The 16661-nt window shown below is 32.3% G+C and overlaps 1 protein-coding gene across 1 annotated transcript; it reads left to right on the top strand.

Moving 5' to 3' along the window:
- The first annotated feature begins 6947 nt into the window (after nt 1-6947).
- On the top strand, nt 6948-13974 carry LOC107026690 (acetylornithine deacetylase). Its single transcript, XM_015227759.2, has 10 exons — nt 6948-7366; nt 7722-7966; nt 8048-8156; nt 11439-11577; nt 11668-11725; nt 11801-11818; nt 11993-12115; nt 12274-12427; nt 12511-12544; nt 13620-13974. Exons 1-10 carry the CDS (start codon nt 7034-7036, stop codon nt 13721-13723), a joined length of 1317 nt encoding a protein of 438 aa, XP_015083245.1. The 5' UTR covers nt 6948-7033; the 3' UTR covers nt 13724-13974.
- The last annotated feature ends 2687 nt before the right edge of the window (nt 13975-16661 follow it).

Below are 16661 nucleotides of genomic sequence, written 5' to 3'. Positions count from 1 at the left end.
TCTTGTTAGACAGGTCGTGATATTTTACTCCCTTGAGCAAGGAGGTTTCCAAGTAAATTGCTTGTGTTGTGTTCTTGTTGTTATTGACTATTCATTATTATTCTTGCTGAGTCAAGAGACTTGGTTCATTGACTGATAGTGGATGCACACATCCCATTGGTTATTATATGTGAAAATGATGAATTAATTAGTCTAGGGCTTTCAAATATATATCGAACAACTTGTCAAGTTGCATTGTTGACAATAGACTCTTTTGCTTTGAAAGTTAATATGCTAGTAGATTCATTAAAAAACCTAGGCCATCGTACGTTTTCTCAGTGGCGGAGCTAGAATTTATTTAAGGGGTGTCAAAATATTAAGAAATAAAATCGCGTAGAAATCAAAGAGTGTCAGTATGCAATATATATATATAAAAAAATAATTTTTATTTTAGCTACACAATGTAATTTTCGGATGAAGGGGTGTCGATCGATACCCCTTAACAATATTGTGACTCCGCCACTGCGTCCTCCTATTCTGCTTTTAGAGTTATGACCATCAATACAAATTAACTATGATTACGGTGACAAAAGTAATCTATGAAAATATAATACATACAATTCATTAGTTTTGACGGATTAATTAATAGCATCCTTATTTATTAATTTAGTTTATAAGTTTGACCTGTTTAATTTAGCTCATTTAAAAGTTGGCTTGATTTGTAGTCCAAATTTGATCTATGCAAAATTCTATCAAAATATTTTTAAAACACTTTTTTCTTTTACATGAGAAGTCTTTTATTGAATAATACAAATTATAAGAAAACAAATAAAGACATTAAAACTTATAAAAAGGTTGGACGGGTTAGATTCCAACCTATTGTTTAATTAATCAATTTTGACTTTTACTTATTTCAATCTAAGAAATCTTTGGACGTGTTAATAGTTCAATCGTCTAATAGCTCAATTAATTTTAATTCACTCAAATTCAATTCAATCCATCAATAACGGGGTAGTTTATCATGAAACTAATTTGGACCATAGATATGACAAGTAGCTGAATACTATCTATGTGCGCCCTATCTATTTGGCTAGTGCCCACCCCTGAATGTTATCTACCTAACCCCTTATTTAAGTGTATTCTCGTTAAAGAGATTGTTCGCGGAATATAAGAAGATTAATATCTTAAAGAATATAACTAGTTATTATTATTATTAATTCATTTTTGTATTGATGAATCTTCGTAACTAATTATATTTTAACAAATTATGCAGTTGGTAATTGTATCATTTGTAGTTTTTATTAAAATATCATGTTGATGTATTATATGTCTAGTTCATTCAAAAAACTATAATTCTGATTTCTGTGTCAAATTATGAATATTTTTAATAATTTTAAAACTTATGAATTTAAATTGTGTTCCATTCTTTGTTTTTTGAAGAGTGAAATATTTTTTTTAAAATTATGGTCAAACACATGTTAAAATCTATAATCAAATGCTAGCTTAAATTAGATATTGAATTGTTTCCTTTTAGATTTACAGTTGCGAAAATAGTAGCTACGTACTTAAAAATAAACGGAAGAGGGTCAATATTGCCCCTGAACTATGCGAAATAGATCATCTATACCCTCCATTATATTTTGGGATCAAAAATACCCTTGCCGTTATCTTAAGAGATCACAAATACCCTCAAGAGTTAACACCCCAATTTTTTAGTAACGTGACATGACACATGGGACTAATTCCTCCACCTAATCGTTGCCAACTGAAATTCACTATAAAAGAACTTGACTTTTAGTGGCGATAAAGTTGCCACAAAATCCCAAAATATTGCACTAAAGGTTATGAGTTATTTTTAGTGACGACTAAGGCTCCAACAACCATTCACTAGTAAAATCCATTTTTTCAACAAAAAAAAAAAATGATAATTAATTTTCGATTGCAACCTATTTTCTAAAATAAATAACTTGCAATATCAATATTAAAAACATCCAATATTATTACGAAAAATCATGAAAATTATTTCTCGATTCACATCTCCTACTATATAATGCATCATTGTATATTTATACATTTACATATAACATAAAAATAAAACATACAATGTCTTCAAATTCCTACTTAATCGATATCATCTATGTTTTTTGAAAACAATGAAGAAAAAAACACAAAATTAGAATTTAATGTTAAAAACTTTAATGACGAATTTGGGCTTTTGTGGCTACTATTGTCGCCGCTAAAGGTCTAGTTCTTTTGTTGGCAATGCTTAGGTGGAAAGATTAGTTCCGCGTGGCTTGCCAATTCAATAAAAATATGAGGTGTTAACTCTTGAGGGTATATGTGGTCTCTTAGGATAACAGCAGGGGTATTTTTTATCCCAAAATATAATGAAGGATATAAATGGTCTATTTCACGTAGTTCAGGAACAATTTTAACCCTTTTCCGCAAAATAAACTTACCTAATGAATCAACTAATAGCTTAGGTGGTCCAAAAATTTCATAGGAACTGCCTCATTCATATAGTAGTTCAGTACTTTGAAGTTTGTGTGTTCAATTTATTTTTTTATAAAAAATAGTAATTCACCATTGGCTTGGACCCCCACAAACACAAATCTTTGTAAGCAAAAATCAACTGAGTATTCTGAGCCATTTAGGACCATCTAGCTAAAGAGATATCACAACATATATATGTAATAGGGCCTGCACTGCATGATTCTAATTAAGTATACTTTTGCAGGACAGAACATTTACATGCATGTTTTGATTTGGTCCCCTCTTCTTTCATTTTTTTTTCTTCCTCCACTATCAATATCAATTTCTCATCAACCTCTCATTAATTAATTTGTATGCTTTGGTCTCTCACTCGATGTTCGGAATCTGTATTAGAGCATCTACTTAATTCAAATAGTGCATTAGAGGGCCTATGTAGGGGTATTGACGCTTTTAATAGGAGTTTCTCCATTCCAAGACTCGAACTTGAAATTTTAGGTTAAGAATGTGAAACAGTCCTACCACTACACCACACGTCACAACACATGTTGGTTCATTAATTAATATTTCTTTGAGGTGAATGAGATGGTTCATTCAACTTACAAAAATATTATTGAATTCAGTGCATGTCCACCATAGGTATTTATTTTTTAATCGACACGTACATAACTTTGGAAGATGAAAAGTAAGAAAATTTAACAAAATAATCTTAGAAAACAACTTCTCAATACAAAACCCTAGTATGTTTTTTTACTGACAAATATAGGATAAAGATTTGGAAACGTAAAAAGAGCTTATAAGGAGTATCTTTGTGAGTTGAAAAAATAAAAAAGGTTTGGTCCCAGAGAGATTGTACTGTAAATTGACAGATCTAGCTAGTTACTTCAGAAAGAGAACAGCTAGGTTTTGGTTGGGGGAGTTTGAGGATGTGCATGGGTTGGTTTAATTTGATTTTATGTATTATGATTCGATTTTAATTTGTGAAAATGCTAAATCAATAACTATATCAATAAGATATTTATTATCGATTTTTGCCCTTAGCATTTCAATTTTTTATTTAATCTATAAGAGAATGCTCAAATAATGGATGTTCACAAAATAGAAATAGTAGCAAAAATAAAAGTGTGACAAATTTATCTACATTGATCACTTTTGTTTAAGATTAGGCGATAAATTGTCGTAGGCATTGAAATTTTGTGGGACTCTACAAGATGCATTCAATTCGAATTGAGACTCTATTAGATGTGTTCAATTCCAATTAGGATTCTTAGAGGCTACTCAACTCTAAACCCTAATTCGTTCCTATATAAGAGTACTAAATTCCCTTAGACATCTCAATAATTTCATAAAGAGATCAAGATCTCGAAATATCCGCAAATTGATGTAATATTCATGTAGAGGTCAAATCTAAATCATCCTTGTTCGAGAAATACGCCACTAGTGACCCTCGAATATTATGGATAAATCTTATGAGAAAAGAAGAGAATCAAAGAAGGAACAGAATTGCACTCTCAATTTTTATCAATAAAGTTATATTTTTATTTTATTTTATTGTAACTGAAAAAGTGGAAGAATGAGTACTTCAAATCAATAACCCAATAAAAAAAATTACAAAATCGTTTATACCCTGCTAACCCACGGCTGATAATCAATAGTGTTTTTTTCGATTCACTTAAACTGGTTTTTGCACACCCTTAGCCTTTGGGCCAGTGGAACTCAAGGGTAGTTAGTGTTCGTTCAAAAAAATATAGAGTTAATAGCGAAAAACATAATTAAATTAATACTTTTTTTCATGATTTTTATTATTTAACTACTAGTTATTCCTATTTTCTACTTAAACTTTATCATTATTTGTGTATTAAAACATATAATAAAATTTTCTAGACCAACTATTCAATTGTTCTTTTTTTTTTCTTTCTGAACAACGTATTTTTACACATTATCTCAAATTTATCCATTGAAAAATTGAAAAAAAAGTAGGTAATGAAGGTGAAGTCGTGTTCAAATGTATGGGCTAGGATATCAATAATTAAAAGAGTTGTAATCATTGCAAATATGGCCACTCAACTTATCCATAGCCCTGTCTGCTGCATATATACTGGACACTAGTGTAAACACCTTTTTTTTTCTTACTGTAATTTTCCATATAACAAATTAACAATGAATGTTGCAAGCCTGGAACAGTGACACTTCTTCCAAACACAATATCATAATTAGATTTTTTTTTTATATAGTAGTTGATAATGGTATATAATAATTGAACTGTACTACTATATATATTCAGGGATATCGAGTTTGACAAGAGAAAATTTGAATGAGTTGGGTCAGTAAATTTTGAATATCGATACATTTGCAATAGGAGAAGAGAGAGAATAAGGAGGGCTAAATATCATAATCGTGCAAATAAATTTACTCTACTTTGTTAAAAAAATATATAAATAGACTGTGTGCTTAAGATATAATACGAGACGGTTATAATACTTGTATAATAATAAATAAATGTCAAAAGTCTTTAGTTTTAATTTTTTTAATATTTAATCAAATTAGGTCCATATAAATTAAAACAAATTGTATGAAATTCAACAAAGATCAACACAAATGCGAGGGGAAATTCATGCTACTGCAAAGTGATATTAATGAGGAAAATAACACCAATCAGTTTATATACCAAAAGATGAAATTAAAGGGCACAATACTTAATTCATCCTTAATCAGAGATCTCAGGTTTGAGCCATGGGTATAAAGAAAATTTTGTTGGGAGTGTTATCCTCCGAATGAATCCTGCAATGCGTGATTCGAATTTAGTTAGAGATCTAATGTGGGCTTAGACAATGAGTGAGAAACAAAAAGAAATGGCATAGAAGCTTAAAAAAATGAGACATTAGAATAATGGTTAACTTATTTGGTAAGATTATATAAGAATTTGAAATCTTTTGATAATTTATATAACTTGTGGGATTTTGTCTTTTGAGAAAAAAATACAACTTAAAGATATTTGAATGGCAGGTCCAAACAATTCAACCTCGTTTCATATAAGATGTTCAAACAGACTTTTCACAACAATATTGGCATACCTTTAATACTTTAGCATTATGAATTGTGTGATATTTAACAGGGATTATTGTATAGAATGTCAAACTGATAAAGTATAATTATAATAGATATTATTTGATTTTATTTGTGTTTCATAGCAAATTGTTTGTCAGTCTCTCTCTCCTTCATATTCTCGCTCGCCACTCTCTCTCTCTCGCTTCCTTCGCTCGCCACTCTCGCTTTACACAATAGAATTGTATAAGTTGTGTATCTAATTGTATAAAGCGAGAGAAAATTGTATATACACATTTAAATACATCTATTTCCGTCTTATATACTTATAATTATATAATAAAAGTATTTTCCTGCCTAAGTCTCTTTTGTCTTTCTCTCTTTACCGTTTTATACAAATTCAAATAGTGTATAATTTCTCTCTTTCTCGTTTTATACAATTCGATTCAATTGTATATTCCCTGCCCAAGTCTTTTTTGCCTTTCTCCCTTTCTCATTTTTATACAAATTCAAATTATATATAATCGTCCTATACACTTATAATTATACAATTCGTTTTATATACTTCGTTTTATACACTTCGTTTTATACAATTCTCTGCCTAAGTCTCTTTCTCTTTCTCGTTTTATACACTTTATTTTATACAATTCACTACAATTGTATATGTATAGCGAATATACATATATATGTTTGTTATAGAACACAATTATACAAACTTTGTTATAGCATACATATATGAAATTTATATTTGATATATGTAAAAGTTACTTGCACATTCTAAAGGCTAAAACAATTAACATTTAACCCAGTTTCCCAGATATTCTGCCCATTACTCTCATTTGGCCCAAGCCCAATATCATTCATAACAATTTTCATATGTTTAAAATAATTTTTTCTAATTGTCTTCTCCTATTTATACCTTTTTAGCTCCTGTATATATAAAATGATTCAAATGGAGACTGAAAAAGATATTTTAAAATTGTTCTATTTAATATTTATTTAATCAAGAGAAATTGCATACCTTCCCTCGAATAAGTTTGTGTTTATGCAAAATAATACATATTTTTACAATGATCTATTAAAATAAGTACTATTCCCTCTGATACTACTATGGTAGTTTAATTATTATATTTGGTCAAAATAAATACTTTATCACAATAAAAATGTATAAAAACTCAAGTAATTATAGTAAAAAATAGAGTATATTATATGATTAAGAATGGTTTAGTAAAAATATTTCTAAATTTGTAGGAGTGATTGGATTTCTTAAAGGTTACCTCCAAACTAATACTCCTTTTCTTCTTTCTTTAATACTAGTTGATTCTTGTTGACTTGACACATATTTTTATAATATTTTTAAAAAATTAAAATAAAATATCTATTTTTAATATAGATCAAAGTAAAATGAAAATGAGGGATTAATAAAGTCAATTGTGTGTGAAAAATAGGACTTGTTAAAACATTAAACTTCTTCCCCTAGGTTTGCTCTGTTCCGAAAATAAGGCATCAGCTCACTACAATGGCTACTACAGCTTCTGTTAAGCAGATTTTGGGCGATCTAAACAAGGATTCATTCGTAACCCTTTTGGGGAAACTGATCGGCGAGTCCAAATATGTACAGAACAATCCGCCGGAGCTTATCCCGGAGGAAGACAGGATTGTGAATCACGTTCTTGATACACTTCTTCCTTATAGCACCACCACCGGCGGCGGACCATTGATCATCAATCATGTTACGTATAAGCCTAATAGGGGTAATCTTATTGTGGAGTACCCGGGTACTCAGCCCGGAAAAATCTTGTCTTTTGTTGGAATGCATATGGATGTTGTCACTGCCAATCCTGATGATTGGGTATGTAAATGCAATTATTTTGCTACCCCTTTTCGTTATTTTGAATTTACTATGTAAAATTGGTTGCTTTTTTTTTTTGGCTTAGGGTGGTAAAGTTTGTGCTACTTTTCTTTATTTTTATATATGTTGGTGTTTGAGTGGATACTTAATAAGGGAGTTTGTCTATTGTTGGTGTTGGTCTGGCTTAAGCATTATGCTTATAGTGGTGGAAGAAAGTATTAGAATCTTGACTGAAGTGTAGATTGGCAGAGAAAGCATTACATCAAAAACATCAAATTTTTTGTAAATTATGCTCCTTTATGAGTCGGCAATGATAATGATCTCTCATATAACGGTAAAACAATTCTGTATTCAGGAATATGATCCCTTTTCATTGAGCATTGATGGTGATAAACTTCGAGGACGTGGAACTACTGATTGTTTAGGTCATGTGGCTCTTGTATCCGAGCTTATGAGGCGGCTTGGGGAGACAAAGCCACAGTTGAAATCCACGGTGGTTGCTGTCTTCATAGCCAGTGAAGAGAACTCATCTATCCCTGGGGTTGGTGTCGATGCATTAGTGAAGGATGGATTGCTTGATAAGTTAAAGAAAGGCCCTCTGTAAGTAACTGTATGCTATAGTATCAAGTTCCATTGCAGAGACATTGTGAATTTATTTGTATTGTTTATTTCTCTGTATAGATTTTGGATTGACACAGCAGATAAACAACCATGCATTGGTACCGGTGGCAGTATACCCTGGAAACTTCATGTAACCGGGAAGCTTTTCCACAGTGGTCTGCCCCACAAGGTACTCTTTTCTTTCTACTGCTTGACATCTAGGCTCTTCAAACTTATTTTATTCTTAATGCCCCATCTTGTTATATTAACAAGAGGTTCTATTGCTGTATAAAAGATGATGAAATTGGAGAAGAAAAAGTATGATCCATACAGGAATTTGTATGCACAAGATTATATTATTATGTTGATTTTTATCTGTGTGACAAATCCTGGCATTCTCTTTTTTACCAAAATTCTCTTGTAAAACAATAGAAACATCATGGCCAGTGGCGGAGCCACCTTGCAATGAGGGTTCATCCGAACCTGCTTCGGCGGAATATTTAATGATATATATATGGTTAAAATAATTTTTTAGGCATATATAGTAGATGTCGAACCCCTTTCGACTACTTGGTGTGTCTATTTTTTTCAGATTTTGAACCTCCTTATTGGAAATCTTGGCTCCGCTACTGATGATGGCTTATGGTGGTATTACTTTTGTCAGCTCCTTTTATATCCACTGTTATGAATGTTAATCTGCCATTTTGAAGTACCTGTTAATTAGAGAAAAATTGTTCTATAAAAGAATGTTGACGGAAGATTCAGAGTTGTTATGATTGTTCCACCAATCTTACTACCCTATTTATAGAACTGAAAGTCCAAATGCATTCGTGGGAATAGAACTGAAAGTCCAAATGCATTCGTGGGTGACTGCCTAAATGCATTTGAGGCTAAATGCGTAGATCCATTGGGCTCTTGTTCTCCTAGATGCATCAGGGGATAGAAGCTTAGATACATCAGGCTGTTGTTCTTTTAGAAGAATCTCTGGGGTAGAAGTTAGATGCATAAAGGCTTTCCTACGACGCAGCTGGTTTTTTCTTCTTTTATTTATTCACTTCATTGTTCTCTTTATTCTTCCTTCTTTTCGTTTTCTCTAGTAATTCTTCCTATAAGTTTTATTAGAAAATGTGGTATTGAGCATTAATTTATATGAAATTATTGTATTATTAATTATTATGAATACTTTATATGCATCAAACTCTCCCACACTTAAATATTTGCTCGTTCTTGAGCAATTGAAACAAATAACATAGTAGAGGAACACTTTAAGCAAAATTATGCAACTTCAAGTAAACAAGAATCAACTAAGACAACCCACAAAATCTAAACAAGCTCTAAATGTACTCATGTTCACCAATTAAAAACTGAATCACAATGTTTCTTTATTCGTAGTTTGTCTCACATGAAGTCACAATGTTTCACAATATATATATATATATATATATATGACCCTTCGGGGTGGCCCAGTGGTTTGAGCTTGGGACTTCAATGTTGGAGGTCTCAAGTTCGAAACCCCTTGCCAGCGAAAGCAAAGGGTTTGCCTTCTGGGTCGAGCTCGTCGCACCGGGCTTGNTATATATATATATACATACTTCTCAACAAAGAAGTACCTCATGTTATTGAAATTTTTATAAGCTTATTTATAATGTGGCTCTCCACTAATATAGAAGTCTTTAAATTGGAATCATATAGGACTTTTTCAAGGTTATTATGTTGGCTTCGTGATACATATCGATAAGAGTGAGTCAAGTACTGTAATGCTTATGCACAACAACCTTTCTCTAACCCTTTTCACAATTTTCCTTGTTTGATGAAAAATGTGTGTGTCAACTTTCATGTTGCTTTTCCCTTTTTCTAGACCTCAAGACAACAATTTTTTTTGCTTTAATTCACATGACAACATTCTCAAAAAACATAATAAGCTCAACAATCACACTTTCACCTTTCTTTAACAACTGCTCCCTCGACATTTAGTTTTTGCATTCAAATTAAATTTTGAAGTTTTGAAAAAAGGAATAGAGTGAACAATTTTTGCATTCTCTAACCATAATTCGGGCCCATCTGACCCTGTTGTTTCTGCCCATCCTTGCCATATTCCCCCAATTGCCTTCATTATATCTTTTGAGGATAAATGGAATGGAAGACCGTGTACTCTAATCCACCAATAAAAAGAAAGGCCATGTACACCCATTCACGTTCAAATTCTATTGAAGCACACCCCACTGTTACAAAAGGCGAGCGCCTCCTCGCCTTTGGCGAGAGGCGAGGCGATGGGTCCTCGCCATTCTCTACTGAGGCGAGGCGAGATCAAAATGGCGAGGTATGACGAGGTGTGGCGACACAATGGCGACAGAAAAGGCGCCGCCTTTTTAATTAAAAATATTTGACTTAACAATATTAGTCAAAATTAGGATTTTTTTTTTATACTTTTGAAATTTCTGCTTTCTCCATCGCTACTCTCTCTCTCGATTGACTCTCTTCTCGGCTTCTCCACCGCTGTCTCTTCTCCCTTGCTCTCTTCTCCAGTTCTCTTCTCGGCTTCTCGATCGCTGTCAGCTTCTCCATTGCTGAATATTTGCTAATATGTGTTATTGCTATTAAGATTTTGGATAAAATATGCAATGAAATATTTTAAATTTTTGGTATTAATTGGCGCCTTTATTCAAAAAGGCAAGCGCCTCGCCACGTGGCAAGGCAGGCCCTTGTCGCCTTTTGTCGCCTCTCGCCGTCCACAACACTGGCACACCCTGATGTCTGAAACTTAAGTTACAGCATCAGCATATGTGCTCTGCAATTTGGGAGATCAGGCTCTGCTGGAAGTGAATAGCCGTTATCCATGAATTTTTCAGTTTTATTTGCTAGATCATCCCATCCACTATCATTTTATTGAAGTAAGAGGGATGATCATCTAGACCCTTGCAATGCCACAAAACTAGGAACTTCCTATATTTGTTAAACTTCTAGGAGCAGAAATATACGTATGCTTATTCCTTTGAACTTGCAGTTTCCTGAGTATGGTACCATGGCCTACGGAAGCCAAGTAGAGTAATTGACACAACCAGAGAAGCAAGTTTCTGTTGATATTCGATCTGCTAATTGAGTTTATCCCCGTGCTTTATCCACTCATACCAAGTTTTTGAATTCTTACTTGGACTGGCTCTCTGTGATGTCATAAGACCTGCAATGAAAATATATTGTGCTATCAGTTGATGCACTGACTAAGTATTAATTGCTCAATCACTAGAATTGAATGATTGACCAAAAACAGAGGCTCTTCGGTAGAGTTTGAACTAGAGAGAAGGGAAGCTACCTTTCTCCCTCTAGCATATCTATTTTATTCACGAAACCTCCTTGGATCAATACAACTTTATGTCCTGGAATACAGTAAACATGGATACATTTTCTCTTTGTTGAAACCTTTTAATACTCCAATGTGTTTGTAACTTTGTACGACATTTATGGCAAATGTTAGGCTATCAATCCTCTGGAGCTTTCTATGGAAGCACTGAAAGAAATTCAGACCCGCTTCTATAGAGATTTCCCTGCGCATCCAAAAGAACAAGTCTATGAATTTGCTACACCATCGACCATGAAACCAACTCAGTGGTTTTGTAAGTTCTCAAGTCTTAGTAGGATGCATTTGAAAATTTTGAGCTTATCTTCTCCGGTTGTTTTTATGTGCTAAATTATTCTCCACGCAGATCCTGGGGGTGGAATCAACCAAATTCCTGGTGAGTGCACTGTTTCTGGAGATGTTAGGTAAGTTTCTTCTTCAAAGTCTCCTTGAGATCTTTCATCAAATGATGATATCTAATCACATCTGTTTCTTTGCAGGTTGACTCCATTTTACAGGTATGTGTTTTGTTCTTTTTTTATCTGGAATGTTAGCTATGTCTCTCTTTGTATGTGGCATTTTTCCATCTCTGCAAAATTAAAAAAATTTGAGCTTCTGTTTCAAAACAGGAAATGAATAGCCGACGAATCTCTTGAAAAATGTAGGAATTCTAACAATGCATCTTTGTTCAGTGTATCAGATGCTATGAAGAAATTACAAGAATATGTTGATGATTTGAATGCCAACATTGAAAAACTTGATGGTCGAGGCCCTGTTTCAAAATATGTTCTGCCAGATGAGAACTTAAGGGGCAGGTATGCTATACTCCTCTTTGAAAAGATGAGAAATCATATGATTACTGGGAATTTTCCATAAAAGCTAGAGATCAAGTAATTTCTTCCATAGTTCGTCTCACCATTTTTATTTTCTAACTCTTCATTAATAATTAATTGTCCACTTTAATCCCCATCAGAATCACTATAACTTTCGACGAAGCTTCGTCTGGAGTTGCTTGTGATCTCAATTCTCGGGGATTTCATGTACTATGCAAAGCTACCAAAGAGGAAGTTGGGCATGTAAAACCATATTCTATAACTGGTACTCTGCCATTGATAAGAGATCTACAGGTGCATAACTTTTTTTTCAAATTTACTTTTTTGGTCTTCTTAAATCTCAACTTTGCAATATCTTATTCATTATTTGTTGGCAGGACGAGGGTTTTGATGTTCAAACTTCTGGCTACGGTACAATTTCTGTTTTTATTTCATTTTTTGTAGTTGCATCATTCTCTTTTTCCTTTGTTAGAGTTAAATTTAGCGGTTTTCTGAATGAATAATACAATACTATCAGGATTGCTTATGTTTCTAGTCTAGATATACAATGAAAACATTACTTGCAAGTTGCAATCATCAACTTGGACGCAAGCTTGTGTGACTAAACCTTCTGACTTTTCCTGTTTTGAAGCACAGTTTCAAACTTCCAATTGGATATTGGTTGGTGTTGATAAGCTTGAGTTGTAAATGTTCAATGATTAAAAATTAGGAGTGCAAATATTGACTGAACTGCATGCCTAACTATGAAGGAGACGGGTGCATTTTAACATATTCCTTTTCCCGTTCTTCTGTTTTGACCTTTCTCTTCACCTTTTTCAAGCGTTGGGTATAAGGATATCCTGAGTTGGTGATGCACGGCCTATTGTTAGTCAAAGTTTCTCTTTCCTCAAAAGAGAAATTGCCAAAACTGTTTTTTTCTACCTGGAGAGCTTCTCAAAATTTGCACCATCTCTTGTCACATCCTTTTAGATTTGGATTTAGCTCCTTATGGATAATCCGAATATATGCTTGGCAAGCTCCCTTGTACGTCCAGAGTATTATTGATTGGGAAGATGTGACTTTTTACCATTTTTATAGACCAGATATAGCTTCAAAAATCACCTTTAGTGCCTTGCGTGTTCTGAACTGCGTCACAAAGAACCAAGGTATCTTCAGCTCATAGAATCAAGGTATCATTAGCATGAATATGTGTACATCATTTCCATCTATAAAATCCCTACTCCAACTCATTAGTGGAGCTCTATTAAGCCTATAGCTTAGACCCTTCATAGATTGTCGGCATGTATTATAATACTTCTTACCAGAACGATTGTCTGAATATATTTTTCTCGATATCTGTAACATATCTTCTTACTTTGATACAGTTGCATTTGCTTAAAATTATTCCGTGTAATTCATTTCCTTGTTAATATTGTCTAGTTCTTCTTTCTTGTTATTAATAGAGTCTAATAAACTTCTGTTCAAATCTGAACTTTTTGAAATGCAGGCTTAATGGCTACATACCATGCAAAGAATGAATATTGTCTACTGTCTGATATGTGCCAAGGTTACCGGGTCTTTGCAAGCGTCATCGCGCAGTTGGAAGATTGATCTGAGGTTTGATTACATCGCAATTCAGAGACTTGTTGACAGAATTAGGTTTATGATAAAGTAGATCTCTTTCACTGATCTCTCCTGTTATAAATATTGCTGGTTCTTTGTTGAATCTGTGACTAATTTAACTACTTGAGCTGACGTTTTAACTTATACTTGAAGTAAATTTTAGCTTTGTTAAAACTAAATCCCCAGCATTACAGTATCATGTGTTTGTCATTAGTCTTGCTATAGCCACCAAGGTTGGAGTATTGCGCGTTCAGAATCTGTGAAATAGTTTGCTCTATTTTGATATTAACATTCAATCTGCTTTAAATAATATCATGAAGTAGACAAAGCACATGACTTTATTATTTTGAGTCGATCGCTTATCTTTTTCATCAACACCATATCATCACTTTCATATTCACAAAAATTATGTAATATAACGCAAACAAATACTATAAGATTGTTTTTGTGAAAGATAAAAAATGGTGTAAAAGTTGAACTTTTTAAAGCTTTCAAATAATGAGATTTGATTCAAATATTAATTTATTCAAATATTTAAAAATTTGGATTATTTATCAAAATAATTTTTTCCTAAATTTTACTTTAAAAATCTATGATATACTCATCTAATTAATTTGCGAGTTGTTCACCTTGGTGATGCGGATCATGTCTGAACCTCTGATGTAAGCAAAATTAATGCTTCCTTGTTAGTGAAACTAGATTGTACTTGTCCACAACCAAAAGGATAGGGCAAACTATAGAAATTTTATTAGTCTGTTATTTAATTATTTGAGTTGTTAAAGATTATTATTCGTGTCAGATTTTAATCTGATGCATTAAAATACATGTCTTTCAAATATGTTGATTTAAAATTAGGTGTAGTTTGATCTAAATATTTTATATTCAAGTGGATTTGAATGTATTAGGAATCCATCGACTTTCTTGCTCGCTGGCTTTTCTCCCTATGCATTTATATTTGATAATGTTATTAGGTATTTTAGATACATGTATTTAGTGTAATTGACATATGTATTTGAGATACGACAACACTTTCACTCCCCCCCCCCTCCCCCTCCTTTTTTTTCTTGCCTCTCTGCCTATGTATATGTATTTTAAAAAATGTATTTGATGCACCAAATATATGTATTTAGTTGTATTTAACTTAAAATTTATTATCAACTTATTAATTAGTGAGAATATATATAATTATTTCACACCATAAATAGAATCAATAAATATGATAAAAATATTTACGTAACAAGGTAAAGTTAAATTTTTTTCACTAGTTGAAATTTAATTTTTCTTACTTCAATCTCCAAAAAAGAAAATAGAGTTAACAAGCAATATGATTTGTTTTTCTCACTTGTATCAAATAACATCAACATCTGCGCCAACAAAAACTATAAATACGACATAATATTTTTTTCTCATAAAACAAGCCACCAAATTTCTTACCTAGTAAATTAATTTGAATTGCTTTCGCATGCTATATTTTATACACAATGTCACGATTCGAGTCTACACCATGAAAGTGGCAGAAACTCGAAAAATATTTCTGGTTCGCAAGTGAATCTTCATCCTGGATGACTATAAGTGGAAGACTAACTCAAGTATACAAAGCTTAAAACTGAATAGAATTCATTAAACTCAATTACAAAATTTTTAAATCAAAAGATTAACTCTGAATAAAATAATATATTCAACTCGCAAGAATTAGGCAACTCAAGTCTTTAAAACATTTAACAAGATAAATGAAAAAAACTTCTCAAACTCTACTATCTATCTATGAAGCGTCTAAATGACAAATATAAAAGTCGTGACAAGACCCACGACATCCTGACAAAACTGAAAAGTAAATGAAATCCTCTTGGAGCAAGATGACTCACCATAGCTAACTGAAACTATAATTGGTATCAACGAAACGCCCTTTGATGATTCTGATACTTATATCTCATGATGCAGGCCACATGATTGAGCGCATAAAATTTATGAGCATGTAAGGAAAATTCTAAAGCATAAACATAAGCTTGAACTTGATAAAAGGAAACATACTTATCTCTTCTCAACTCACTCAACTGAACTCAACTCAAAAATAAGATACTTGATTCAAAAATATGATACCCAACTCAAAGATACTGATCAACTCATACTGAACACTGAATACTCAACTCAAGATAAAGCAACAATAAAATATGCAATATATGAAAAGCTTTTGAAATGGTAAATTACATCTCAATGCATTGAAGATACAATAACAACTCATTTTGTATAGAATTATAGTATAACTATGTGGGAGATTCTCTAACCGACAACCATTAGTTTGAGCTACGTGATGATATAACGTCTCGCCGACGCTGCCAGAACTGTCCCTTACATTGTCGGGATATAGAACCTCTCAACTAAGTGAATCCACTAGTCTATGCTAAAAACATTAAGGAATCATCTAAAAAGTATAATCCTTTCTAACCACAATGGGACTCGTCCTGGATAAGATCTCAAGGTTGATTTTTGTATAAAAAATTTATTCAAAAGAGTATTATCTAGTCTCAAGCCAAAAATAAAAGATAATTATAGAAAAATATTTTTAATTCACCACCCAAACATTAAAAAAATATGTAAACATGAAAAAATAAGTTAAAAATCCACTTGTTTTTCAAGAAAACATTTTTTAGAAAAACATTTTTCAAAGAATACATTTCCCTTCATACCAAACACACCCTTAACATATATATCAATAAATATCTTTTTATAAAACCATTTAAAATCTATTGTTTTAATAATCTAATTACAACAAATCAATAACATTTTTGACTTTTAACACATCCGTAGCACCCTTTCATAAAAAAATCTACATTGGTCTCGATAAAAATATCTATCATGTATATGTGTTACAACACATTTATATTGTGTATATTCATTAATTACCGCCCTTCCATTGTACAACATA

This window comes from Solanum pennellii, chromosome 8 (assembly GCF_001406875.1).
Source record: "Solanum pennellii chromosome 8, SPENNV200".
NCBI classification, from domain to species: Eukaryota; Viridiplantae; Streptophyta; class Magnoliopsida; order Solanales; family Solanaceae; genus Solanum; species Solanum pennellii.
This window is presented reverse-complemented; position numbering and strand designations above follow the sequence as displayed.